This window comes from Aspergillus tubingensis (genome assembly GCF_013340325.1).
Source record: "Aspergillus tubingensis WU-2223L DNA, scaffold_15, whole genome shotgun sequence".
NCBI classification, from domain to species: domain Eukaryota; kingdom Fungi; phylum Ascomycota; class Eurotiomycetes; order Eurotiales; family Aspergillaceae; genus Aspergillus; species Aspergillus tubingensis.
Genome location: NW_023336289.1, coordinates 745,811 through 772,228, shown reverse-complemented (window position 1 = coordinate 772,228; position 26,418 = coordinate 745,811). Strand labels below are relative to the sequence as shown.

The window sequence follows — 26,418 nt, the reverse complement described above, 5'->3', positions numbered from 1 at the left end:
AATGAATACAATCTATACACAATGCAACCGAACACCAAATCTATTTATTTCAACGCTTTCATGTCTTCGCTTGGATATTAGACAACGGTATATGGATCTAACCCCAGCATCGTAAATCCCATTCTGCAGCCAGCCACTCACTCCACAATCGAGGTTCACTAGTCACGCGCTTTCCTTTTCCTTCTTAGTGCGGATGGCAGGGGCAGGGGCCGGAACGGGGTTGGGGTTGCCCTTCCACTCCAGCTTGCGGGGCTTCATGTACGCCGCCAGCACCTCGTCGGTAACTTCCTTTCTCTTCTCCTGGAACGCAGCAACATACTGCTGCAGCACCTCGATGGTCATCTTCTTGAGCTCACCGGTCAGGAGCTCACCGCTCTTGTAGTTCTTGTAGATCTCTTCCAGCTTGGCGTCGTCCTCCTCAAAGTAGGTAAGGTAGACGTAGGAAACGTCGACGTCGGGGTTTCCTCCCAGGCGGCGGTGGTCCTCGATGCTCACTTGGCCACCGCTGAAGGCGTACTTGTTGATCTTGGTCTGGATTGTGCGCGATCTGTTAGTATGCAGAAAGCAAATTGGTGGGGCCTAGCACTCTTACCTTGATCTGCTTGGGAGTGTCGGTCATGAAGATGGCCGAGTTGGGGTCGGAGGAGGACATCTTGCCGCCTGCTCCTTGCAGGGCCGTGAGGAACTTGGAGTGGATCAAGGCGGGTTTGGGAGAGGGGAAACGCATGCGGTGGGCGTTGTCACGGAGCAGACGGAAGTAGGGATCCTGGTCGATACCCATAGGGATCAAGCACTGGATGTTGGCAATCTCCTGGGTACGCTCGGTGGAGGGCTCGTCCTTCCAGATCTCAGGGTAGGAGGTAGCGAAAGCGGCGACACACTGAAGGGAGGGGAAGAAGATGCGACCGATGTTGGTGCTGCGATTTATTAGTCTCCCGATAAAGTTTATATGGATTGGGTAAATTGACATACCTCTCGTTGAAGCCGAACGCACCACGGACTTGGTTGAAAGTGACCAGCTTTCCGAACTCCCAGGCGTTCATGAGGAAGTGGTTGCTAACATACTTCAAGTCGCTGTAAATGAAGGTCTTCTTGAGATCAAATCCCAGGGCAATAATGTCCTTGGCGTTCTCCATGGCGAAGTGCATGGCATCCTCAAACGTTATGCTATCCTTGAACAAAGCCTTCTCGTCGTCCGTAAGCATGAAGACCAAGGGGACGTCGAAAACATCCTGCAGCCACTTAGTGAACTGCAGGGGGATGGTGTGACCCAGATGCAGACTGCCGGTACTGGGGCCACGACCGGTGTAAAGGAAGAAAGGCTCGCCACGCTCGTAGAGGGTCAGGATGCGGTCGAAGTCGCGGTGACTGAAGAACAGGCCGCGTCGGAGCCAGCGATGCGGCTTGTGTCCGGTCACCTTCTCGAAGCGCTCAAGGAGCTTGTCGTCAATGATGGAGGTGTTCCATTTCCTGGAATTAGAGGTGATTAGTGGGTTGTTGCGTGGATTGCAATAAGCGCTTCAATGGCGGGGTAACACATACCGACAGATGGCCTCATAGTTGATGGCGACCACCTCTCCGTTCTCGTCGCGGGCACCCTCCACGGACCAAGGATTGATATCCTGCTCTTGCGCGGTGTGCGACTGCTCCTCGGCCATGATTGCAATCTGTTCAAGGAATGTGGAGGGGGTTTGGAAAGGAAGCGCAACGAGGGGAAGTGAATCAGGGAGCGACGAGATGAATCTATTCAGTCTTTCTTTTGCCCCTCCTGCCCTTGCCCGATTCGGCCACAGTCACGTGGCGGGGAAGATGCGGCATGACAGCGCACTAGTCCTAATCGGGCATTGTTGCTATCGGAGTAAAATGACTGTCCAACATATGCCGCGCCATAGAGATGACTTTTCTGCAAATTAGATTTACTTCAATTTTAACCTCAGCCTTAGCTGATGTTCTGCAATCTCAACTCCTTGCATTTTCCCAATTTCGATTGTGTTGGCGCAATGCGGGGGTCCGATGGCGGAGATATATCCCCAGTGCCGACTCGGATGCCGCTTATCACCCGGCCTTTTCCCCTTTGCCCTTTTCTCCGCAACTCTATCATACTACTATACCACTGAGTCATCGGAATCAGTACTCTACCATTGGAAGTCAGTCTATAGACAATCAAGTCTTTCAGAATGACTGACCCTTCCGTGCTCGTGCAATCTTTGACCCCTTCAGCTATTCATGATGCCTACTCCCTCATCCAACCCTATGTGCACCGCACGCCTCTCCTCACTTGCCAAACCCTCAACACCATTGCCTCTGCGCCGCAATCTCCGGAGGCATTGACCGGTACCTCCTTTGAGGGCCAAGCTCCTGCCAATCCCAAGTTCCGCTTCTTCTTCAAATGCGAGAACTACCAACGGATAGGCGCCTTCAAGGCCCGAGGAGCCTTCCATGCTCTGTTACGACTCATCACCGAACGGGGGAAGGAGGATGTACAGAAACGGGGTGTCATCACCCACAGCTCTGGTAGGCTTAAACACTTGGGAATGAAGCGACACCTTATTTACCGATTTGTGTAGGAAACCACGCTCAAGCTCTCGCTCTCGCCGCCGCCACTCTTGGTGTTCCCGCCTACATTATCATGCCCAGTATTAGCACACCCTCTAAGATCGCTGGGACGCGCTCCCACGGTGCAGAGGTCATTTTCAGTGGCTCAACGAGCGTCGAGCGCGAAGCTGTCGTCGCTGATGTGCAGGCCAAGACCGGTGCCATTCTGATCCCGCCCTATGATGACTTCAATATCATCTGCGGCCAGGGTACTACGGCTCTCGAACTTGAGGAGCAGTACAGGGAGCTGCTGGCTGAGAAGCCACATCTGAGCATCCGCCAGAGTTCCAAAGCTCTCGATGCTGTCTTCACACCCGTCGGTGGAGGCGGTCTCAATTCCGGTGTTGCAACTTTCTTCTCGGACAAGACAACCAAAGTGTTTGGTGCGGAACCCAGTTTTGAAGGTGCAGACGATTGCCGGCGCGGACTGGAAGCCGGGGAGCGGGTTCCGGCAGTGTCGACACTGACCATCGCGGACGGCTTGCGGACACCGGTTGGCTTGTTGAATTGGGAGGTGATCTCGAACCGGAACAAGGTCGCTGGTGTATATGCTGTGACGGAGGAGCAGATCAAGGCGGCAATGCGTCTGGTCCTAGAACGCATGAAGGTAGTGGTGGAGCCAAGCGCTGTGGTGGGTTTGGCCGTTTGCCTATACAACGAGGAGTTCCGACGACTGGTCGAGAAGGAGGCTCCTGAGGGTTGGGATGTAGGCATCGTGTTCAGCGGTGGAAACACCACGGTTGAGGCCATTGGAAAGTTGTTCAGTTAAGAAAGCATGATGAATCTGCCTGGGGCCACTGTCTCAAACACGTCTGTACAGTGTACATAGCTAGATGAGAAATGTATCAACCGATGTCGACCCCGTCTCTTCCTATGCGAAAGGCGAATTTGCCGCCATTCTTTTGTTTCAAGCCCTCCAGAACCCTACGAGGCCATTCATCGCGTCTCCATTCATTTACCCATCCGGAAAACCTTCCGCGACTGACAACTACCTGTCGACGAGGCGCACCGCGCTGCGCATTTTGTGCGGTCATGGTACGCGGAAAGGGACGAACTGAATCACGTTGAACAACAACTCGTAGAGTTGGGAACCGACCCCAAGGAGCTGGCAGATCAGACCCAAAAGAAGGTGTCTTTTGCACAGAGGGACGTGGGTTATATAAGTCGTACGGTCCTGACGGCGTATACGCTGGGTTACCACCACGAGCACCGTGGAATCTTCCTTGAACAGTGGTGGTGTAAACCACCATGCAACCTAAAATTCGCTGTAATCTTTTCAGTTCAGCTACAAAGGCAGCATATAGATCTGAAATCTGGAACCGTTGTTTCCGAGTACGCTCATGCTCCGAGTCAGCATCGACCCGCCCGATATCTTCCACTCGGGCAATTTCGTCTTGTAATCTATCCTGCCAGAAGAACGCATTGGCACTATCCAGGTAGATAGTATGCACAGGTCTGGTGGAGGACAAATGGCGAGGTAAGTCAAGAATGTAGGCATCCAGGTTTTGAAATGTAGCAAGGAGAGCAGCTGATGATTGTGGACGGAAGACGTGGACATGTTGCAGACTGGCGACAAGCATAGTTTCGATATCCTTATTGTCCGCTTCAGATGAAGTTTCAGATGATCCCTGGGCTAGTGAGTCAATTTTGGCCTGAACAATCCCTCTGACCACCGATTTCAGCCGCTCAGCATCAAATCGACCGTCCGTGTCAATGAATATCACCGCCGATTCATGCCCACCGAGCGGGACGCCTTTGAACACGGATGGTAAGATGGCGACTGCAGCGAGATAGTACAGGAGATGCGACTTTCCAGCTGCAGATAGCTTGCTAGAGATCTCCAGGACTGGTTCTGTGCGGTTGCTGTTCAACATCGGCAAACTATGCATGCCCACATGCTCATCGTTGATAAGTTCGCCTTGAGCCGGGAGCTCGCCCTCATTTCCATAAGAGTCTGCTCCCTGGGTATCCCCAGAATTATCATGTTGCAGATCCCCTTCCAGATGTATGTTCTGTGCAGCAGGGGCGGGTGTTGTGAAAACACCCAGAAGATCATCAAGCACTTGAACACCCAATCTAGGCCTCAAGGTATCACTATCACCAATCCCATGTGATAGGTTTCTTAGGTCGTGCAGAAGCTTCTCATGTTAGCATCAATTCAGCAAGTTTTTCCAGGAAAGTATCCACAACGAAAATTAATACTATGATGCAGAACCATGCAGTAAACCGAAACACCGATGCATACATACCTCGTCAAGTCTCTCCTCATACACCTCCCCAAGAAGCTCTCCCCCAAAGTTAGCAGCCATTTGACACAATTGCAATATCCTACAAATGTGACAAAGCTCGACATTGTCCAGTGAAATAGAGTGTAAGTAGTGGTTGACTCCGACCCTCTCTAGGAGTTGATAGAATCACAAAACCACCGCGGGCTGGCCCGTTGTGACGATAACTGGTTAAGGATGGATCGCGGCGCCGGCGAACGCGAACGCTTCCGCTCCATCCACTTTTCTTCCTCTCCCCAGTACCATATATCTCGCTCGCCATTATTCCCAGCTGCGCATGAATTGTTCAAGCCACCATACTTAGAGGACATTATTCAGAACCATAGCAAGACAAATATATCACCATGGCTCCTCTTGTCCCCGTTTTCTCCGCCGAGAGTCTTCCAGACCACGTCAACATCGTTACCAAGAACTTCCAAGAGAAGCGTCGCAAAGGCGGTCCTGTCGAGCTGGAGAAATGCAAACTGCTGGAGATGGTCCAATACTCGTGCAATCCGCCGCAAGAGGGGATTCCTAAGCCGGGTGTGGTGAATTGTAAGCCGATTGTGAGGCTGTTTCGTCGGTGAGTTACCCATTCGCTATGGGCTCAAGGGTAAGGTCCAATGCTGACAATTACTTCATCTTAGATGCGCTGGCGGATTAACGGTGGAAACGACTGCTTGGGAGCCGATCAGGATAGCGAAAGAAGAAGCGGAGCGCAAACGTGCTGCGGAGAGCAGCTCAACGGCCTGATGGAAGTCTCCTTTCGATTTACATGCATGGCAAGGAGTTGAACTGGCGTTCAGTCTACTGATAATCACCGTGGCAGTTAAGGCTATGTGATTAACCAATTGAGTTGCATTATTTGACATCCTGCTCCATGGGTATCTTCTCGGTTATGCTACGATGAAAAAGCTGAACGCCTGACGCCTCTGCCTATCCTACACCTCATGATGCATTCACCCAGCTATCCACCCTCGACATATCGGGCGTATCCTTTGCACTTGATAGCTTGTTTTCCTCCGTTCGTCGGCTCCCAGATGTAGGCGCCCGTCGCCACAGGTCTCTCTCGCAGTTGATGATAGGAGGCAGCTCTATGTTCAACGCCAGCTTCGAGCGGGAGGCTTTATCTGCACCAGCTCCCGAGTCGATCTCCATGGGGCCAGCAGAGTCAGGGCCCGTCCCGGGCTTCTGTATCTTCTTCGCGAGTGCTCTAACAGTCTTCTCAAACATTCCATCCATACTCTCCGCTCGTCGTCCCCATTGCTTCTTATCCCGGACCGATGAGCCAGAATTGTTGTCTTTGAACGCCGCACGAGCCAACTTGCGCAGCGCCTCCTCGCCATGCCGACCATCTTCCGTTGCTCGCTCTCGAATAACGCGCGGATCTTGCTCTCGTTCTGTGAAAACCGGTGTGTGACGATACGTGTGTTTACTAGGAAAATCAGGGAAATGTTTCGGGATATGGGCGTTATGAACGCGATCGTCTTCGCCGCTGAGCTGTGGCCCTAAGGAGGGCAAAGTCTTGAACGAGTCCTCTTCCGGCGGAGGACTTGGTAGGAGGGTGGGGATAGGTTCGATGTTTGGATGGCGTTTCACGTGCGGAAGGAGGTCGCTAACCGGCACGGACTGTCTTTTCAAGGCATATTCAAAGTCTTGGGGGATAGGTTGTATGCGCCGGCTGGAGAGCATCGCTTGGCGCACATATGAGGCGAATCTCAGCAGATCTAGTGACCAAATCCATCAATATCATGAACGATTCCTTCTGGGACCTAGGTTCCCAACGTACATTCCTCCGTTACCCTGCGAAAGGCGTCCAGCGCTGCAGGGTCGGCGATATCAAATCCGCATTCTTGTAGATATTGTCCAATAGACCGGTTGAGGACGTGGTCGATGCAGGCCTCGTCGACAATAGCGGGTTCCGGCAACGCTGGGGCGACCGGACTTTGTAGGCGATGATGATGGTGATAAGGGCGTTTCGTTCGTTTTACATCAGGGGCATCTGGACCTTCTGGCAGGGAGGAAGAAGATCGTTTGACAGTGGGTTCCGAGGAGACCATGGCGCCGGTGGTCTTGATGGATGGATGGGGAGAGATCCAGAAACGGCGCCAAACACAAGAACCGCGTGAGGTCACGTGTACTTGCCTGAGGCAGATACCACTACAGCCTAGTCATCAGCTTCAATGCTCAATCAGGACCTGGTAAACCAGAATTATAATAATAAGACTCATAGATCTAGATAAAAATAACCAAACTCATATATATACCCCCCCTTGTAAACTGTGTAGTATTCGGGCTATCACCAAACGTTCGCAGCAGTAACCCACCATCAAAAGTCAGGCCACTCACAGCCGTCGCTTACTACACGCCGGCCCGGAAAGCTTCACCTCGACTTTCACTCTCGACATCACCGCTCGCTTTCCCTCTCCTCTCCTCTCCTCTCCGCAACCCCCCACCACCACCTCAGCAGGTCAATTCTTGCGCGAATCTTCTCTACCCGTTCCTCAGATCTGTCTGAAGACACTAATATCTCACAATGGCCTCCGTTGCTCCCATCACCGGCGTACGTCCACCCTCCTACCCAACCCACCCGGGACCACATCCACAACCCCATGGCCTCCCCCAGATTTGGAACCCTACAAGCTAACATTTTGCACTTCAGATGCTCCGCCGCACTCTGGTCCTTGACCTGAGCACCGCTTTCGGTGAGTCCGCCTACGACCCCGCGCTTCCATTGACCCGAGATATCTTCATATGATTCCTTTCTACCCATATATTCGAATTGCATACAAGCATTGTTACATCGACATCCGCCCCGCGCGCAAAATACCAACCGGGACCGATCTAGAGGAACAATTGACTGACTGACTGATTACTTCGCAGGTTTCGGTACCACTTTCGGCTACCTCTGGTGGTACGGTACGTATACAACAGACCTTCCTTTAATCTCTCCTCCTTCCCTTCCAGCAAACCACATCGCAGAAGTAATTCAACAGCCACTAACGAAAAACCACTATATAGGCTTCCACCTTCCCCGCGTTCGCGCCCGTGACGACTACTACACCCGCCTCGAGGCCGAGCGCGCTGCTGCCCAGCAGTAAATTCGCATCGGCAACGCATATGCATTCGACTTCGCGCGTTGATTAGGGGGAGCCCAATGTACCCCGTTAATTATGCCGGATGGAACCGGGATGCGTCAGCTACGTGATTTGGGGAGTGAAGTGTGGGGAATGTGTAGCTGATAGGATGTGATTGTTATTGTTTCTGTTGTCTGGTATATTGCGTGGGTTTTTGGGTTGGGTTTCCGGTTGATGATGCGGGTTGAATGTGTTTGTGCTTGTGTGTGTGTGGAATTGAAAGAATAGAAGAAGGGAAGAAAGAAGAACGTTTTCTCGAGTGCTTTTTTGTCTGTTGTATATACGCTTGTACTCATACATGCGGTTGTTTGGGATTATCTGGTTGGTTGTTCTTGTGTTCGTCGTAGGGAGGGAGATTAAGTGGTTTGTAGAGTGTAGTGAGGGTCAGGTGTAGCTATGTTACTGGGGCAGCAATTGATAAAAATGTGTTCATTTCTTTCATTCATAAGCAGGGAATCTATCCAGTCGCTAATTAATCCAAGTGGAAATGTAGGCCATGCACGTAAAACTCCCCTAATCAACACAACACACAGACACACACACAGCATCCACCACCACCACCATTATACCTCCTGCCCAAGAGGCAAGAGCAACCAACTGATTTCAACTACTACCTACCAACCACACAGGGGCAGGCCAGACTCCACCATTCACCGCATAACGCGCTCATACTGTATCCCCCTCACACTACCACCACCCATCGATGTCCTAACATTGCGCTTGAACGCCTCCCGGTTCTGTCTCAGATCGTCGGCGGCCTCCTTGTTCAGCGGATCGGAAGCATTCGGCTCGAGGAAGAGGAACTAAACACAGCGTAAAAATATTAACACATCCACTCCCCTCACCAAACAACAATCATGGAAGAAAGAAAGGAAAAGAACCTACCTGCATCCCCACAATAACCGCATTCAAATTCAACACGGGCTTCCAATCCTCCCTGAGAATATTCAAACACACATTCCCCTCAAGATCAATATTCGGGTGATAGATCTTCTGCGTACACTTCACCTTTGGCGGATCATGCGGGAAGTTCTGATTGACCGTGAAGTTGAAGTGGAAAGCGCCGCCCTTGTACATGCCCTCGTCCGGCTCGATAGTGAGAGTGAAGTTTAGGATGTCGTCTGGGTTCGGGAAGGACATTTTCATTGTACTTCCGAGGGTGAGTTCTTGCAGGTCTGTCTCATATTTCGATTTTGATGTTAGTGCAATGTCCTAGTGGGTGTGGTTTGAGAAATGGTAGTAGGGTATGTAGGTAGGTAGGGACATTCAGACCTCGTTGCACGCGCAGCTGAGCGGCGGTGACCTTCTTCTTCTTTTTACCGGCAGCTCCTTCGGCATTTTCAGCTTGCTGCTGCTGTTGTTTCTGTTTGAGAGTGTGTTAGTGAGGTGGAAAGAGGGTACATATGGGTGGGTTGGTTGGTAGGTGGATGGATGGGAGTCAGTCGCGACGTACCATAGACCATATCTTCAACATCGTGGCTGATCTTGCGGGCTCGCGATCACCGGTGTGTGGGTTTGATAGGATATAGAGTTATATGTAGAGACTTTGGTCTAGGGTGTTCCGTATGGGATCGCTATCCTAGAGTCTTCGTAGTTGTTGAGTTGGGTGAAGAGGGGAGGAAAGGCTGCGGGGTCCTTTCGTTGGTCGGTACAACTAATCTCCACTTCAGCGTAGAGGGAACGGTGGCAAGACAGGAGGAGACAGTCCTTTATCTCAACGTAGAGAGGTGGCAGGCCACGACAGAGGGAAAGTATATGTATTAATGCGTGTAGAAAGGCAGCAGAGTGATTATCAGAGACAGGTGATAGCCGGACTGCCGCAGAGAGCGGGCGGCGGCCTGACGCCATGGGCCACCCATTGCACCACCGCCTGCCCGTACCAGTTGCCACTCAGGATGCCCATATCCGCGGTCTTTTACATTCTCTCTTCCTATCGTTCATTATTTGGCCATGCGACTTCTTGTTATTATGAGGGTTTCATTTCGAACATTATCTGTGGGAATCCCCGCGTAAAACAGTCAACCGATCGCCTTCCACGCCCTTGAATACATCCCATTTCTAATGCGCTAAGAGTCTACAAAACATTGTCGTGCCTGCAGTCCCTATGAAATGTGCAAATCCAACCTGAAACAAAACACGGCCGAACCTGGGAAACAAAGAATAAACATCGTATGTAGAATACAAAATTGCGACAAAAATGTGCCAAGAATAACTCCACGAGGCCTCTGCCGGCCATGAGCAAAGCACCCCTCATTGACAACTTTTCGTTCATTATGCTGCGCACCTTCTCTAGCGGCGGGCGAAGCAACACATCACACCGGTCTTACCCAGGAACCAGCAAGCTCCGATGAAGCGGAATAGCGCGACAACGGCGTTGGACCACAGTAGAGCCTGGAAGAAACGTGACGTACGATCGGTCGCAGAGTTCTGTATGAAGCCGTTAGTTTTGTCTTTTGGAACATCAAGAGTCTCTTCATTGCAGAAGATATACATACCGTGAAGCCAAACTTATCCACACCATCGCTGGTGATGCAAACAGCCATCAGAGCGTTACTGAAGATCCAGAATGTTACCAGTCTCGTACGGAAGCTCTTGTAGGAGTCATCCAAACTCTTCTCCTCCTTCTCTTCGGGAGCCACATAGGGTGTCAAAGCACGCTTCACCGTAGCTTCAAACTGGCTGTCAATATCGGCTTGAGGCTTGTCAATTTCCTCGATGACAGTTTCCTTGCCTCCTTCCTTGGTCGTCTTCGCGGAGGGAAGAGCATCCGCCTTATCAGAACCCTTGGTACCCCAGGACACATCGTGCCAGTTGCTGAAGGCATACACGTTGAGGATGTTGATGTAAGAAGACTGCACGGCCATGTACTGAGGGAAGGAGGTGAACATGTGCCACGGGTCCATGTACATGAACGAGGCGACGAAGTACAGACCGAAAGTGGCAGCAAGCGCGATGATAATGATACCGGCACCGGTCGACCCGAAGAACGAACCGAGGAACGCACCAACACCGTGCGTGGTGTCGAAGTCCATCGGAGCGCTGCCACTGAAAGCGCGGACTACCAGGTAAAGTGCATCGACGACAACGTAGAGTTGAATGATACCGAAAACGACGAAAGATGCGAGGTACGAGAACCGAGAACCCTTGGGGCGGTTACCCAAAGCCAGAATGAACTGGAGGAGCAGGAAACCAAGGTAGGCATATTTGACGATGGTGTTGACGATGGGAGTTGCCGTCTTGCCAAAGGGGAAACCAGTGTGACCGTTGCTAGCGCTAGGAGTACCGACCAGGTCCATGATGACCGATGTTGTAAGCCAATAGGATGCTGATTATTCAGGTCAGTAAAAGTCCTCAAATTTGTGCAATAGCCGAATAGAACCACTAAACGTACCCAGAGAGAACCATGTAAGAATCGTCGAGAAAGTGTTGTACAGCATCTGAATATGAAGGAAGAACATCCGAATGATGTTGTGGCCACTCTTGTACATACGCCCGAAGTGCATGAGCGAGTAAATACCGGCTGCGAAGGATCCGTTCAACCAACGACGACGCTGCGAGATAAACTCCGCAGCACCTTCAGGCACGTCAGTTTCACCCTTTGAGGCTTTGACATATGACAAATGCCACTTTGAGCCAGCCTTAGCAACCAGCTCGAAACACAAGATACGGTCCTCGGCCAAGAACATGTTCTTCTTGAAAATGTTCATTCCCTCGATACCCTTCTTACCCAGCTGTTTAGAGAGCGTATGATCACCATGGAAATACTGCTCCAGGGGGCGGCCCATGATTGCACGGAATCGGTATGCCGAGAAAGCACCAGGCAACACACTGACATAGCCGAAAGAACTCTCCAACGGCTTGTCCAGAATGTTACTGATTTTATATTCGAAGTTCTGGGCTGCAACGAGAGGGTTGACTAGGTTTCTCCAACCCTTACCCAACATGGCGTGAATTTCACCACAAGCACCTCCGAGATCTTTGTCGTTGTAGAAGGCCTCCCACAGGGCCAGAAGTGACTTGTGTCCAGGCTTGGTACCAGCATCGAGAAGAATGCAGACCTCCGGGTTCAGGATACGGCCGAAAGCGTTGAAAAGCCATCTGTGAGAGTTGATCTTCTTGCTGTTCTTCTGCTTCAAACAGAACATCATCTGAACTGGGGGTAGTGTGCTGGGGCCGTCATCTGTCGGGCGAATGAGCTGCTGGTTGGGGGTAACGGATAATTGCGTCGTGTATTCGAACTATGAGATGTTAGCAACTGCACATGTGCATTTTCTGGGGTTGCGCATACAATGTGAGCAACAGTTTCCTTTCCATCGACATCACGCTTCATGACGCCATCCTGGTAGATACCAACGGTGGCCAGAACATCCAGCACATCCTTGTCGCAGGGGTCGATACCATCGAAAACCAGGCAGACCACAATCTTTTGCCAGGCCGGCCCTCCCTTGTTCCAGAACTCGGACTTCTTCAAGTTCACAATGTCACGGATGTTTTGCATGACACCATGCAGTGTACGCGCTGTAAGAGTCTTGTCTTCGTTGTAATACGTGATGGCAATCAACAACTCGGTGTGTCTGTTGTACATGGCAGGACGAAGGTTGTAGCCATTATGAAGGGTAAACTCATTAGGATCACATGTAGCCGCGGTGTCTATACCAAGGAGAATTCTCCATTAGTTCCGAGAGGCTGCATGATTGGGCCGTGCGGTAACTTACATCGCATGTGTGTGAATTCTTCGCTTCCGCCCTCCAGGTCGTTCCTATACTTTGCCTGGATTGCATTTTGGATAGCACTAGGCACCGGGTAGTCAACGCTCAGGACTGAGCCCTGCACAAGCTTGACCTTTCTGGTAGCGTAGCGGCGCAGACCACCACCGCCGCCACCACTACCTGCACCTCCAGGGGCCTGTCTCTGGCGCCAAGCCTCTGTTGACGAGGTTTCGCTACGAGCATAGGGCGAAGCAACACGGCCGGGGACGCCAAAGGCAGCCGCGGGGTTCTCTCCAGACTGTGCAGAGTAAACAGAGCCACCTGCACTGTAGGGATCATGATAACCCGCATCGGCAGCGTATGTCTCGGTCAAGCTGTATCCAGAGGTGGGCCGAGCCGGGGACAGATTGCGCTGCTGGGGGTCATCAAAGGGACCTGTGAACGGGCCCGTTTGGCTCGATAGCAATCCTCTAGATGCTTCTTCTTCATACTGGAGATCATCCAAGTTTTAATGTTAGTCGATTGTTTCCTCCAGGCGCGATGTCACACGGCCACTGGAAATGAAAACTTACGTTGTTTCCGGCCGGTAGATCCTGGAGTCGATGACCACCGTCATCGTAGCCGGGAGGCGAGTGATTACCAGTGCCTTGGTAGGCCATGGTTGATAAACGAGATTAAAGTCGTAATATGTGTGAACTGAATTTGGACGCTCAAGCAAAGCCCCGTGGGAACAGAATGCAAGGATGGCGCAAGAAGCAATGAGGCGTGAGGGTATCAGGGAAACAAGGAGCAAGGAGTGCACCGACTGGGGAAGTCAGACAACGGAGCAAGTAAATAAAGCGGGCAACCACCCCAAGCGGAGGGAGGAGAACAAACAAGCGCTCAAATGGCCGGGGATGCGCGAGAGGGTAGAAACGAGCGAAGGGGGAACGAACAGTTGTTGAAAGGAAAACTGGTCGAAGGGCGCGAGCAACAGCAGGAACGTGAAAAAGCCGCCAGGGCTGAGCAGAGGTAACCTTGCGATCGCAGGTGATGGATGATGGAAGAAGCTCGGGAAGCCCGTCTGACCGTGGCGGACAAGAAGGGTTGGGGTTTTGGTGAAAGGGTTTCCCAAAACAAAGCTGGGAGGGGCAGGAGGAGGATGAGAAGGGAAAGAAAGAGGAAGAGAGAAGTGAGACTGGGCGGGATGGGGATAGACGAGAAGGTCTCAGGATAGAAAAGGGTAAAAAAGAAAAAATTAGGAAGAGAAGGGAAGAAAAGGGAAAAAAAGGCCCAGAAAGGCGCGACAAGCTGAGAGCGACAGCTTTCCTTTCAAATGGTAATGGTCAAGGGTCGCCCTGGCGGTTTTTTTTGGTTGGCAGTGTTCGAGACGGGGGTGGAAAGTCTTGGGGGGGGTGGTGTGGGTAATTGGATTCCTAACCAAAAGGCTGGATACACTTGAGATCTCCCTGCGATCACGGCGGATACCGATGATGGCTGCTGGCTTACTAGTCGATCAAATCCTAATTATTGTCACTTGTCTGTCTCTCATGTCTTACTTGTTGTCCTTTGATCTACCACCTGAAAAATTGAAGATAAAAAGAGTATTCCTAATTGTTCACAGGTCCTTGTCCTTTCCATTCACCAAATAAAATAAAGAAAAAAAGGAAATCCAAACACGCCTTGTTGGGGGAAGGGAATGAATTGCTGGGCTGTTTGGCCATTTCCTCTTTGGTATCCCCTCATATTTCTTCTTTTGACCGCAAGGTTGGGCAGGCTATTGCCCTCGGATCGTCTCCTGCATCATATTCTTCCATCTTTCCTTCCAGACTCTTTCTCCTACTTACTTACTGTGGACAGAGCGAGCAGAGCCACTCGTAGTAATTTTTCCCTTTCAATACATAACGCCCCTGACTGTTGTTACAAGTTGAGGGCATTGTTCTGCTCCCCTCCTTGGCTCTTTGCTCCGCACTTCCAGTGTTATGTATTTAAAATTATCAAGGGTCTGAACCCTGATTACGGGCCAGTGGATATGGACCCTGGTCCACTTGAGTTTCTTTACTTTACCGCATTACCCTGAAAACACAACCTTTCCCGTCCCGTATTGTCACCGTATCCCTGCCAGGTACCATGTAATACCCTTCCTTAGTTGGTGGCTGTGTGTGGCATGGCGGTCAAGTACCTACCTAGTACTAAGTCTACACCGTGTTCTATCGAGGATTCCGATGGATATCAATCATTCTTGCCACCCACGGCACTTCTTGCATTGCTATCACGTCCTGCTCGTATCATGCAGTGGTTATTAGACGCGTGCTGCAATAACATCCAACAATTGGTAATAATGATGTCGAAGCATAACATAAGGTGGCTTGACGATAGGGACTTGAGATAACTTCCAAGGTCCTGTTGGCCTCGAAAGTATGGACATTCCACATCCCTCGCCAGCATAACTGGGCCACCTACAACAAACAACATCAGCCACCAATAGTCAGCAATGGACGGGCCCTAAATCTTCAGATTGAATTTCCCCTTCCCGGTAAGATCACATATTCCGCTTGCCTACTGTAGAGAGCTGTCATTGATCTTACCTAGTAGATTGCTTGTTGCCAAACACGAAACATCGCCCCCAAAAAGTGCCCCCAAACTGGCCCCCATACTGTAGTGCTAGCTGCCCGTCTGCCATAGTAACCAGTAGTCAAAAGTGACCTATCGGAGATCGGAGAACTAATTGCGGCTGGTATTGGAGAGGTTTGGTATCGCCGAAATACAGGACATACGGCGAATGTTTCAGGGGGCGGGGCTCACCCAAAAAGGTCTAAACTCCCTAAAACTCCCCAGCCAAATATAGGCTTGTGGGGAACTCAAGACTCCCTTCACTAGGGGCCTCAAGACCGTGTTTATCAGCCGTTGGTCAATCAGGAGCCACCCAGCGACGCTAGCCTGGAATCCTTAATTTTGCCAAGGTCACACTGGATCATTGAAAGACAGTCAAAGCCCAATAAGCGGTTGGAGGGGTCATGCTCACTGGTCAGCCGCGGTTTCAAAGCGGCTGGCAATTGTTGAGAGTAGTGCTGATATTAGGTAATTGCCAGCATGTCCACACACACACTCACATCCTTTTTCTTTTTCTTGGTTTGGTTTTTTCTTTTTCTTTTGCAAGCCATCATTTGATGTCACTGGTCAGCTCTCTGCCATGGTCAATGATCATCACTGCCACAGAAAGCTATGGCGCTCAGGGGACTAAACCCTCATCGGGGTTAGCTTCGAGCTTTCTATATCCTATCTTTAGCACCCGGTGACAACACAGTCGCCCTTGTCCCGTAAATCGCGAGTCAGACGATGTGGCACCCTCCAAAGGCGCGACAAAGTCACACAGAATTTCCCTGGCTCGCGAATCGGCGTCCCTGAAGCCCTGGGCTGGCAGAATTTGCCTCTTATTTGGCTATATTTTGAGTAGCACACGAACGGCGGGAATACCGGTTCTCTTACATCAGAAAAGTCGCCACGCTGGAAGGTCGTCGGGTAGTTCCGCTTTGTATGAACCTTAGAATGTGATTCTTACTTCACGGGTTACAACCGATATTACAAACTGTGGTCACTACCCATCCGCTGGGCCGTTGTAACCTAATCAAATTAATACGATAAGATTGCAACGTAGTAGTACCATGGCTTGAATCAGTAATAAACAAGTAGCAAAATATCCTCATCACAAATTCCCGGTATTGTTTTCTTATCAATGCTTAGTATGTGCTTAGTCTGTGCTCACATAAGTAAATCTCCGAACACTGAGTTGTCCCGCAGTACACATACAGGCAGTGAGGAGAGGAGAGTTGCTTGATGCAAGATCACATGTACACAATAGGCTCAGATCTATACACATGTGAAAGCCAAGCAAATGCATGTACTAAGTAGAATGTTGCGTCGTGAAGGGCATCTATTGCGGCAGTGTATACATGGTAGTTATCCCACTGCAGCCACTGGGTCCATTTACTAGCGGCGGGATATATATAGAGCAAGACCCTCGGTACCACTACTATCACTTAGTCCCAAAGGCTAAGCGCAGAAGCATTCACTATTGGCCGCTTGTCTCGGGAATGAGAGACAGATCGTCAGCGGCTACTGGGGACTAAGTAACGACTTCGGTTGAGAGTAAGACATAGAGCGGTGTATTAAGACGAATACGGAGATCCTTTCAATTAGCTGATAGCACCGTCGACACGAAACTCAACTCAGGGATGGAAAAATTAGCCACAGAAAGGGAAGTACTTGAAATGAAGACCCATCCAGGAGAAGTATGCATATCGTAACGAGCGACGGGCGCAGTCTCGGGCTGTTCTGATCGTGCATGACTCGTGCGAAAGTTCTATGCATGTACCCTTTTGCATGCTTCGGGCACTGCTGGATATGCGCGTTGCGGTGGATGCTTGGTGGAATATGCTTGTTTGTACGGAGTACTACTAGGGTTGCTGTCGTTTTTCATCATATCATTGTATTATGGGTCAGCGGCTGACCAATACATCCTTGAGGAACTTCCGAAACAGCGACACAATCATCTACTACGTAGTAGTACCAACACTTGGATTTCATTGAAGTGCTTAGTATTATATATTATGGCTGGTGTAGAAGTTACCATGCTATCTTCCAGACTATTTATGCAGAAAAAAACATTCAATGTTAGTAACCCTTATATACTAGCGTACGGCTAGTACTATAAGAATATATAGAATAGTTTTTGCCACAATCTTTTTTATATATTTCATCAACCTTAATTGCAGATAACTATTGGATAGTAGCTCTTGTTTACTGCATAACCCAATCCAGTTTAATCAATTTCTTGGCAGTAATGCGAACCTCTCCTACTACACAACCACGAGCACAGGCTAGCCTCCATTTTCTGTATCTTTTGACGCCGCAGAGACTGGCTTGCCCTCTCCTCCCACAATCAAGAACTGGATATCAAGAAATTCCTACAGCGGGTAGTTTGTCAATCTTAGAATGGCCATCCCTTTCCAGTACGCTCGAACTTTTGATGTACACTTACTATCAGGTGGACAGTATGCAGCGAAGAGTCGAGACATGAAGTGAAGCGGAGGTACATAGTACTCCTACTATCTTACCATGATAGAGATGGATTGCCAATTTCGAGCTTTCTGGGTCGGATCCGTAACTATCTACCTCGAAGAGAGGAGTTCGGGAGGTGAAAGGCCATGGGCAAGGCCAGATAAGTGAAAGATCCGGTGAAGTGCCTGTTTACGGGAAAAGTTCCGATATGATTCACGATATAATCAGGTGAAGCCTTACATCTTCCTAGACTATATAATCTCTCTGCGGCGCCATCATCAGCCACCTTCCAACATCTCAATATATCCCACATCCAGCCTATAAAAGCCAGAGGTCCCAGAACTCACTACTTTCATCAACATGATACCAACTCATACACTTAGGTAGTATGAGGAATCGGATAACTTTACCGATACCTTGATCGAGCACTTGTTAGCGAGATATCGTAGAACTTCTTTTATATTACACAAAGCTTGACCGTCAGCGAGATACTCGTAAACATATTGTAACAGGAGGTCGCTAGGTCTTCAGACGAGCTGAGCAACCATATATTAGTGAAGGAAATTGATAACGGGGTCGAATACCAGCCATCTCCCCTTTCACAAATAGGGTGCTGGGGCCCAGATAATATATTCATCATCAATGTATGGGGAAAAATACTCTAAAAGACATGGTACAACAACACGAAACGCACCTGAACCTGCCGCATAGCAGTAGCACATAACAACCATGGACGATCCTCAGGCCCACAACCTGAAGGTTGAAAATTTGACAAAAACCTAAGGGTAGTAAATATGCCGACTTTTTATTAGAACTCCCGATATCTACTAGACGCTCACCAAACAGTGCCCACGTCAACACAACGGCATCTGCAATCCAATATCACTACTCGGCGACACCCATGATCAACTGAGTCATCGACCTTGCCGGCTGCCTATCGATCCTGCATTGCGGCCAGGGTGGAACGAGATTGACGGGGAGGATGATGCTCCAGGATACACCCCTCTCGCTGATGTCGCCGAAATGCATGAGAGCCCTGTGCGAGAGAGGCCATCGGGCACGCTCGATCTCACCATCAATTCCTTCCTTTTCTAGTTCTCGTCGTGGTCGCGAACGTTAGTATTCAGGTCATCCCTGGATCAGGTTACTTACCTCGACGCAGCTTATCAGCCGCTCGTGTTCAACGGCCTGCCCACATATATTGTGAGCCATCGCAAGTCATTCTGGCAGTTCAAGTTGATTGGACACTGTTTGCGAAAGATCAATGTTTAAAAAGACCAACGGCAACTATAGATTGTGAGTTAAACGAACGGGCATTTGTGCTGCAATAACACTTCAGATGTTACATGTGGGCAGGCTTTCAACAATACCTTGCTGATATTTATGTCTGTAGCACTATATACTGGAGGAGGTATACTGTATGCAGGAGCACACATTATCATCGAATAATCTGCTTTAATGACTATATAGTATCTTCATGTATCTATATTAGGCTAGCACCTGTGTCATCTTCAACAAGATAAATTTAACTAACTACGTAACTATCTTCATCAGACGCTTAGTAAGACTTATTTGAAGGATTCATGCAGAGGTGAGACGAAAGGCTTATCCATCAGGGGCCGAAGAACAGACGGATGAATACTGTATTACGCTAATCACTATATATATCCAAATGATAGTTAACTCGCATAAGAGACTGCCATATATTAATACTCAGTAGGGGGATGTTTTTACATAGCCTTAATATACTGGTGGCTTCCGAGCCTACATATAATACTCTCCTGATGTATCTCAGCAACGATCTTTTCACAGACGTTGAGTCCGATGATGGAATCTACAGCTCCTGTCTTAGTAAAGCTTCTGGTACGTCTACTACTAGCAACTACCAAAATAGTGTTGGATTGACATACAGGGGAAGATGACGCTTTGTCAATCTCAGGGCCAAATCATGCCATCTGACCAGTCAGAGGCACGGAATTTGCATTCAAGGGATGGCCCCAAAGATGATGACTGTGGCCCCCCCTTGAACCAGCCAACAACCGGGGTATGTGAGTAAGAATGTAAATAATGTGCAGTATTCAATTTATTCTTCGAATATGATAGTCCAGTCAATGTCTGGTGGAAACTATCAAATGGTTGACTGTTGGAGGATGGCAAGCTAAGCACACGCCAAGAGAAAAGGGAGAGAGACAGGGAGAGGCTATGACACTATTGAAATGTCATTTCTGTCAAATCAATAATATGCATATGGTTTGACAGCCTATGGAGAAAGCACAGATCTATTGAAGACTCGGCATGAATATTGATTAATTCCATATCCACTAGATAATATGGAACTGGGGGCCATCGGGACCCAACTCCGGATTATACCAGTGTGGCAGCAGGTGCAGAATGAGTACAGTATTGCTGTGTCTACAAAGTATGGTTGACCCTAAGGCTGGAATTAACGAGAGACCCTTCATGTTATTTCATGTTATTGTCATTAAGCTTCTAGCCCACTCATGTAAATCTCTGCCAAAAGTTGAAGAGAATAACGGTCAGTGGTGGCATGGACTGGTCTGTCGGGATCGAGACCGGATGACGCGTGGCTTGAGCCATTCGAACCCGCTCATTAGCGTTCTGGCCGTTCTCATTACAGTAGGCCTGTCGAACATGTGTTCCTTCAGTTTTAGTGATTAGTCGACTCCCTACGTACTCCTGTATGGATAAGAATCACCCCCAACTGTAATACTACTATTGTCGACTATTGGGGCTGGCTGACAAGTCTCACCATGGAACCTGACATCTGGTGCTATGGGAAAGGCCAAGTCCTTCAACGGTCGGCTGTTTGCGGGAATGATAGACTAGCCCAAATGCCGGTGACAGGAATAGGCGAGTCCAATGGTGGAAAGAGAAAGAAGAAGCAGAATGGGCATCTAATCTCGATTAATGAGTTAATCAAATGGATCATCTCGTCTGCCGTGCCTGAGGCTGCGGGTGGGTGTGTAGCGGCCTCATGATTCGACCAGACATCCCGTGTTAATTTCCGGGCGAAGGAATCCAACGTGGGCTGGAGGTTCGAGACCATCCAGTCCAGGCACGGCCGGCCGTGCCTGGCACACATCCAGAGAATGGTTGGTTGCACTTGAGACACCCGATGTAAGGAATCATGGGGCATGATGGGAACCTTCCTCCACCGTTCCGTATGCCAGGGGAGGGTGGTTTATGTGGTTGAACTAGGCATCTTTGTTGCAGCAGCGCACAGAGGCATGTACATCCGTTCATGGGATTTCTGCGACCTTCCCCCCCTCTCTCTGCACGGTCGGCTGGATAGGATTTTCCATTTTCCCCTCTTCAAGAATAATTCTCCAATAGTTTGATCAATTTTCCTTCCGAAGAGGGGGATGCTAGTAGAACAAGTATCTCGCGGAATTCGCTATAGTCGGTCAATATTCCGGCACTATTCCGGACTACTAAGTCTCCTATTGACAATGGCTGGTGTGCCGCTTGCTGGTCGGGTTAATTGCGTTCGTTCCACGCCATGGAGCAGTGATCCGGCCTGTGCGATGGGCTGGAAGAAGGCGGGAAGACAAACATGTAGATAGATGGGCTAGACTTTTTAATGTGGTTCTTCGTTGATGCTGAGTGGTGAGGGAGATGAAGATGAGGGTCAACCCATCTTTTGGGAGGAACCAACATTGGATAGTCCATAGATTGACTGAAGGAAGATAAATGAATGGGGGATTGATTTGGTTCCCCTCCCCTGCGTGAACTGTGGCAGTAAGTGGCAGGAGTGAGTGGGCATAAACATCACAGCCCAGCGCTAAACCCAACCGAGTCAGGCCCTCGCCCTCTCCGCGTCTCCCGCCCACCACCCCCTTCCACTTCCACACACCCACACCCACACCCACCACCACCACTTTCAGTCGTTTGTCTGCTTACTTCCTCGTTCCCTTTCGGTTTGTTCGAATTCCTATTATTATCGGTCATTTCTTTCTTTCGACTTTCACTCATTTACTTCTGCTTCTGCTTCTTCTTCCTCCCTCTCTCTCTCTCTTCCTTTTTGATCCTTTTGCTCCTTTCTCTTCCTCTTCGGCCATCAACTCGTTCTCCCCCTCGTCCTCCTCTCCCCAACCCCCGGACATACCGCCTTCATTCTCCTCCTGTCATCTCGATCTCCCCTGAATCCATTGTCCCTGCGGTGGTTTTGTACCTGGCAGCCACCAACGCGTGTTTCTCCGACGTCAACCCCAGCGACCTATCAAATATCAACTGCCACTGGGGTTGAATTGTCCATCGCACTGACTGTCCAAAACGCCCGACTGGGAGAATCATCTACCGCCTCACCTCAACGGAGATCCACCTTAGATCGCATACTATGACCGTTGTTGCCTACCGTCCGCCGACCGTCTTCCCTACCACCGACATCCGTTCGCTTGTCTAAAATCACCCATCCTCCTTTTGATGACCTCGTAACCACCCTCACGACTTGACGTCCGTTGAGAACCCACACTCTTTTACCAGATCTACTACATTCTGCACGTTCGCTTTGCCGTTGATCGGCCTGCCACTCTTTTCTCGCCCATTTGAAGCAGCAGCGTTTTATCACGACCCAACCTTATACCTCCTTGTTTTTTTATCCCTTCGCCGCGACCCATCTTCGAACTCACATCTTACCTTTCATCATGTCTTTCCATATTCCCGATACATCCTCCCCCAATGGTATGTCTTCTACCTGGTCTGATTCACACACCGAATACTGACATGATGTGTTGAAGTCTTGTACGCCCGCTCCCTTCTGTCCTTCAGAAGCTGTGTGTCATGTCCCTCTACATCACCGTCTTGCCCGACCTGCGACGATGGCTATACATGTACGATGACCAGTCAGTCATGTTCTGCGTGTGCCAGCACCCAATGTGTCAAGTCCCCAACGTCTAGCGACAGCTCCAGTTCAAACAACTCGGGTGGAGGAGGCAGCGACGCCGGAGCGATTGCGGGAGGAGTCATTGGTGGTATTGCATTTATTGCGATTGTGACGTTCCTCGTGTGGTGGTTCTTCATCCGGAAGAAGCGCCAGGAACAGGCAGCCAGTGTGGCAGAAAAGGCCAGCACATTCAACGACGCCCGACAGTCGAGAAAATCGACCCATTCGATCGCATCTACCGTCCTAACTCGCGCCTCCAATGTCATTCAAATCGCATATATTCCCGGTGTTACCAACCGTTCGCCTCCAGAAACCCCAGGCCACCTCGTGCCGCCTGTTCCTCCGTTGCCCGGTGCCCACCCAGATCAACACTTCTTCATGCCTGGCGATCTCCGCGACTCCACATGGTCGGAAATGTCGAACGAACGCCGTAGCATCGCTCCCAGTCTGCGCAGCAGTGTGGCCACCACTATCTACCGGAACAATGCCATCGTCAGCCCGATGCCTGCACAACAGGTCATGCGCACACGGGCGGCGGTGGTCAACATCAACGGAGCCGCAGATGCGCCCGCTGTTCCCGCCATCACCCAGGCACAACTCGCCAAGGCAGGCGTCACCACGACTACCAGCAACAGTTCGATTGTCGCACGCACTGTTACCGCCAAGCCGGTTATGGTGAGAGGTGCCTCGAAGAAGAAGAACAACAACGCCTCTGCGTCTCCCGCTGTCCAGACCATCGAGGAGCAACCGGAGACAAATAGTGCGGCTGCTTCCAAGTCGCCTAGTACCCAAGAAAAGGAAGAGACGCCTACCTCAGGCTTCGACGAAAACTCCTCGGATGAAGAAGACTCGGCGCCGAAGACTACACCGGCACAGAACGCCAACAAGACAGAGACGGCTAAGGAGGATACACAATCACGACCCGCTACCGTGATTGAAGACTCGCCAGCCGTCAGCCAGAGCCCTTTCAAGGATCAACCCGCAGAGACCGATCGCCGAGCGTCTGCCCGAGCGTCATCTTTGCTCGAGAGACCCGAAGGTACCCAGTCTAACCGAAGCAGTCGACACCTCCCACCGCGCGTCGAGAGCCCATTCTCTGACGCCAACGAGGTGAAATGATCTGCACGCTCTTTCCTATATGTCTGATTTATCTGCGTTTGAGAACCCTTTCATTTGGATGGCGACAAATGGCGCAAAGTGATTAGCAGTTGGCCCTATGGGGAGCCCCTACTTTCTTGTATCTATGATTTATGCTTCTTGACTCTTGGATCTCTATTGGTCTACTAGAACTGCCACACGGTGGCTTTGAAATTGAACATCTATATATGAAGACTAAACGATTTCCCCAAAAATAACCAAGCCGAAGGCAGTGGACGCACGTGGACTGCTGCCCAGCTCTAGATCCTCCCTAAACACCATACTCCCTCTTGCACATGATACCCTATATTTCGCCTTCCACTCCCTTAGTACACACACAGTACATACTCAGTCTAACAACCGCAGGACTAACCCCCACCCTATCCTCATCGACATTTCACCCCTCCTCCGCCCCAAAAACCACCATACCCCCGGGCCACCACGGAATATTTACATGCACCTTATCATCCTGCCCAATAGTAAAATAGACCCTCTTGCCCACCAGATCAAACTCCGGATACGCATACGTGAGCCTCGCCTTCTCCGGCACCTCCCAACACCTCGTAATCACCGCGGACCGATACTGCAATTCATTTCCATCCCTCAAGACCATCCCCGTAATAGCCGCAAAATCCCTCGCATAGTCCACACCCCCGGCTGCAAGCGCAACATGCTCTTCCAGCGCGATCACCTTCTCCGCCATGATGGCACATAATTGGCTACTGAAGACGCCTTCCTGTCGGGAACAGGAGCGGAGAAGATCGACGGCTTCGCGCCGGGTGAGGGGGTCACGACATAACGTGGCGGTTGTGTAGAGGGGGGCGATGATACCGAGGTCGAGGGAGAATGTGGGATTTAAGGTGATATTGGTGGGTGATGATGATGAGGGGCTGGACATCTGCACGACGGATTTCGATAACGAGATGATTTGTTTGAAGATAGGGTTGAATCTATCCCAGATTGTGGAGTCGGAGGAGCCCGAGTTGTATTGTTCGAGCATCATGGTGTATTCGAGACGGTGGATTTGGAGGATTTTGAGCCCGATTTGTTCCTTGGTTGTGAGGGTGGAGCCGCGGGTTTGTTCGAAGTGGTCGAGCGCGGTGGACCATTTGGTTAGTATGGTGGCGTAGTGGTGGATTAGGGGGGCGAGGGATGGGTTTGTTATTGGTGATGGTGATGGCGATGACGATAGTGGTGTTGAGGGTTGGGTGTCGATGAGGGTGTGGTAGTCGTGTCGGTATGTGCTGCTGTAGTGTTCGTAGATGTTGCGGGCTTGGGAGAGGGAGGTGAAGGTTGAGGGGATTTCGATGATGTCGTTGGAAGTGCATTTTAGTTGGGCGGTGCTGTGGGCTGGGCTGTCTTCGATAGATCGGGTCTTTTGTGGGATTGTTAGTATGGGGAGGGAGCTTGGGTTGGGGATGGGGATGGGGTAGTACCAGGGCATATACTTGGATCTGTAGGCGGATGAGGAGTTTGCGTATTTCATCGATCTCGAGATTCGGCACAGTGGATGGTCTGAGCAGGGGATGGTGGTATGTTCCTGTGCTTGCGTCGTAGGCTACTTCGCCTAGGATCTTCATGCCGCTTCTGATGTGGCTGAGGGCTGCGACGTAGTGGGCAGACATGATCTGAGTGATGGTTAAATGAATGTGTGTCTTCAAAAAGAGTAGTGGGAAGACATACCTCGTAGCAGACAAACAGCACGCATGATATAAGACACACGTCCACCGAGAGCGTCGCGCCATGACTACTGATCACATACGTGGACGATGGACTACCTGAATCTTCGGACGGACGCAAAAGAGCCCGGATGGCCGCAAGGTATTGTTGCAAGGCAAAGGTGTCATGGCTTCTTTGGCTGAACCAGGGCCCTGGGCTTTGCTGACCATTCTCGAAGTTCTCGTGCAGTGCACCCAAGGCGACCAGGGCGTGCCATACGGGCTTCTCTTTCTGACTGACTTGCAAGACTGACCGACTCCATAATTCTGAGCCACAGTAGCCGGCTAGAGAGAAGACGGTCTTTTCGTAGAAGAATTGGAATGAACGGATATCACGCGCTCCTGTGGCATAGCGGAAGCCCGTTAGGGCGTGGGAAGGACGTGGAAGGACGGTGGTTGGAAGAGTAGAGGTGAGGTTGGTAGCATAGCCGTCGCATTTGCGGCCTGTGGAAGTGCATCTCCGGCAGTTTGGACGGGTTTCGTCGCATTTGACGCGCCTTACTGTGGTGATAAAGAAGCTAGTGTGTGGGCGATCACCGTGTCTTATTTTCACGGGGTATCAGACGACATGACTTACTTCTATGGATGGAATTAGTACTGTATATTTCTTATCGTGAGGGAAGACAGGTAAGTCACTTACTTGCATGTGGTACACCCTGACTTGGTCCGTGTCCGGTAGACTCGCTGTCGGGGTTTACCATTGTCAGAGCTCATTGGTAGGTTTGATCAGATTCAGAAGTATGTTCCACTATAGATAGGCGTGCCAAAAGCAAGCCTGCAGAGGGTCAGATGGAAATCACAAGTCGGAATAAAGATGGCGCCATTTGCGGGGAAAGGAGAAGCTGAAAAGTAATTCGGTCAGCTTCGGAATGAACAAGGCAGCCCTGTGTCTGTCTTCTTCCACCCAAGCCGGAC

The 26,418-nt window shown here is 50.4% G+C and overlaps 9 protein-coding genes across 9 annotated transcripts; 3 read left to right on the top strand and 6 right to left on the bottom strand.

Annotated features, from left to right (window-relative positions):
- Positions 1 to 162: 162 nt before the first annotated feature.
- AtWU_11086 (tryptophan--tRNA ligase WRS1) lies at positions 163 to 1,658 on the bottom strand (the record flags this gene model as incomplete). Its single annotated transcript, XM_035506188.1, has 4 exons — positions 163 to 531; positions 593 to 917; positions 973 to 1,470; positions 1,543 to 1,658. The coding sequence occupies 4 exons, from the start codon at positions 1,656 to 1,658 to the stop codon at positions 163 to 165; spliced, it is 1,308 nt and encodes a 435-aa protein (XP_035362081.1).
- A 519-nt stretch (positions 1,659 to 2,177) lies between these two features.
- Positions 2,178 to 3,364, top strand: AtWU_11085 (threonine/serine dehydratase; the record flags this gene model as incomplete). Its single annotated transcript, XM_035506187.1, has 2 exons — positions 2,178 to 2,514; positions 2,568 to 3,364. 2 exons carry the CDS (start codon positions 2,178 to 2,180, stop codon positions 3,362 to 3,364), a joined length of 1,134 nt encoding a protein of 377 aa, XP_035362080.1.
- Positions 3,365 to 3,440: 76 nt separating this feature from the next.
- AtWU_11084 (putative Rad51 family DNA repair protein) lies at positions 3,441 to 4,904 on the bottom strand (the record flags this gene model as incomplete). Its single annotated transcript, XM_035506186.1, has 2 exons — positions 3,441 to 4,733; positions 4,845 to 4,904. The coding sequence occupies 2 exons, from the start codon at positions 4,902 to 4,904 to the stop codon at positions 3,441 to 3,443; spliced, it is 1,353 nt and encodes a 450-aa protein (XP_035362079.1).
- Positions 4,905 to 5,224: 320 nt separating this feature from the next.
- Positions 5,225 to 5,612, top strand: AtWU_11083 (uncharacterized protein; the record flags this gene model as incomplete). The annotated part of the gene is made up of 2 exons (XM_035506185.1): positions 5,225 to 5,442; positions 5,507 to 5,612. The coding sequence occupies 2 exons, from the start codon at positions 5,225 to 5,227 to the stop codon at positions 5,610 to 5,612; spliced, it is 324 nt and encodes a 107-aa protein (XP_035362078.1).
- A 195-nt stretch (positions 5,613 to 5,807) lies between these two features.
- AtWU_11082 (TBP-associated factor 8 family protein) lies at positions 5,808 to 6,919 on the bottom strand (the record flags this gene model as incomplete). The annotated part of the gene is made up of 2 exons (XM_035506184.1): positions 5,808 to 6,586; positions 6,649 to 6,919. The coding sequence occupies 2 exons, from the start codon at positions 6,917 to 6,919 to the stop codon at positions 5,808 to 5,810; spliced, it is 1,050 nt and encodes a 349-aa protein (XP_035362077.1).
- Positions 6,920 to 8,646: 1,727 nt separating this feature from the next.
- Positions 8,647 to 9,470, bottom strand: AtWU_11081 (NEDD8-conjugating protein UBC12; the record flags this gene model as incomplete). The annotated part of the gene is made up of 4 exons (XM_035506183.1): positions 8,647 to 8,799; positions 8,882 to 9,171; positions 9,269 to 9,359; positions 9,450 to 9,470. 4 exons carry the CDS (start codon positions 9,468 to 9,470, stop codon positions 8,647 to 8,649), a joined length of 555 nt encoding a protein of 184 aa, XP_035362076.1.
- An 815-nt stretch (positions 9,471 to 10,285) lies between these two features.
- chsG (chitin synthase class III) lies at positions 10,286 to 13,364 on the bottom strand (the record flags this gene model as incomplete). Its single annotated transcript, XM_035506182.1, has 6 exons — positions 10,286 to 10,423; positions 10,492 to 11,321; positions 11,388 to 12,234; positions 12,285 to 12,646; positions 12,712 to 13,195; positions 13,278 to 13,364. 6 exons carry the CDS (start codon positions 13,362 to 13,364, stop codon positions 10,286 to 10,288), a joined length of 2,748 nt encoding a protein of 915 aa, XP_035362075.1.
- A 9,045-nt stretch (positions 13,365 to 22,409) lies between these two features.
- Positions 22,410 to 23,767, top strand: AtWU_11079 (uncharacterized protein; the record flags this gene model as incomplete). The annotated part of the gene is made up of 2 exons (XM_035506181.1): positions 22,410 to 22,446; positions 22,503 to 23,767. 2 exons carry the CDS (start codon positions 22,410 to 22,412, stop codon positions 23,765 to 23,767), a joined length of 1,302 nt encoding a protein of 433 aa, XP_035362074.1.
- Positions 23,768 to 24,182: 415 nt separating this feature from the next.
- On the bottom strand, positions 24,183 to 26,217 carry AtWU_11078 (uncharacterized protein; the record flags this gene model as incomplete). Its single annotated transcript, XM_035506180.1, has 5 exons — positions 24,183 to 25,160; positions 25,222 to 25,413; positions 25,469 to 25,961; positions 26,041 to 26,082; positions 26,144 to 26,217. 5 exons carry the CDS (start codon positions 26,215 to 26,217, stop codon positions 24,183 to 24,185), a joined length of 1,779 nt encoding a protein of 592 aa, XP_035362073.1.
- Positions 26,218 to 26,418: the final 201 nt, after the last annotated feature.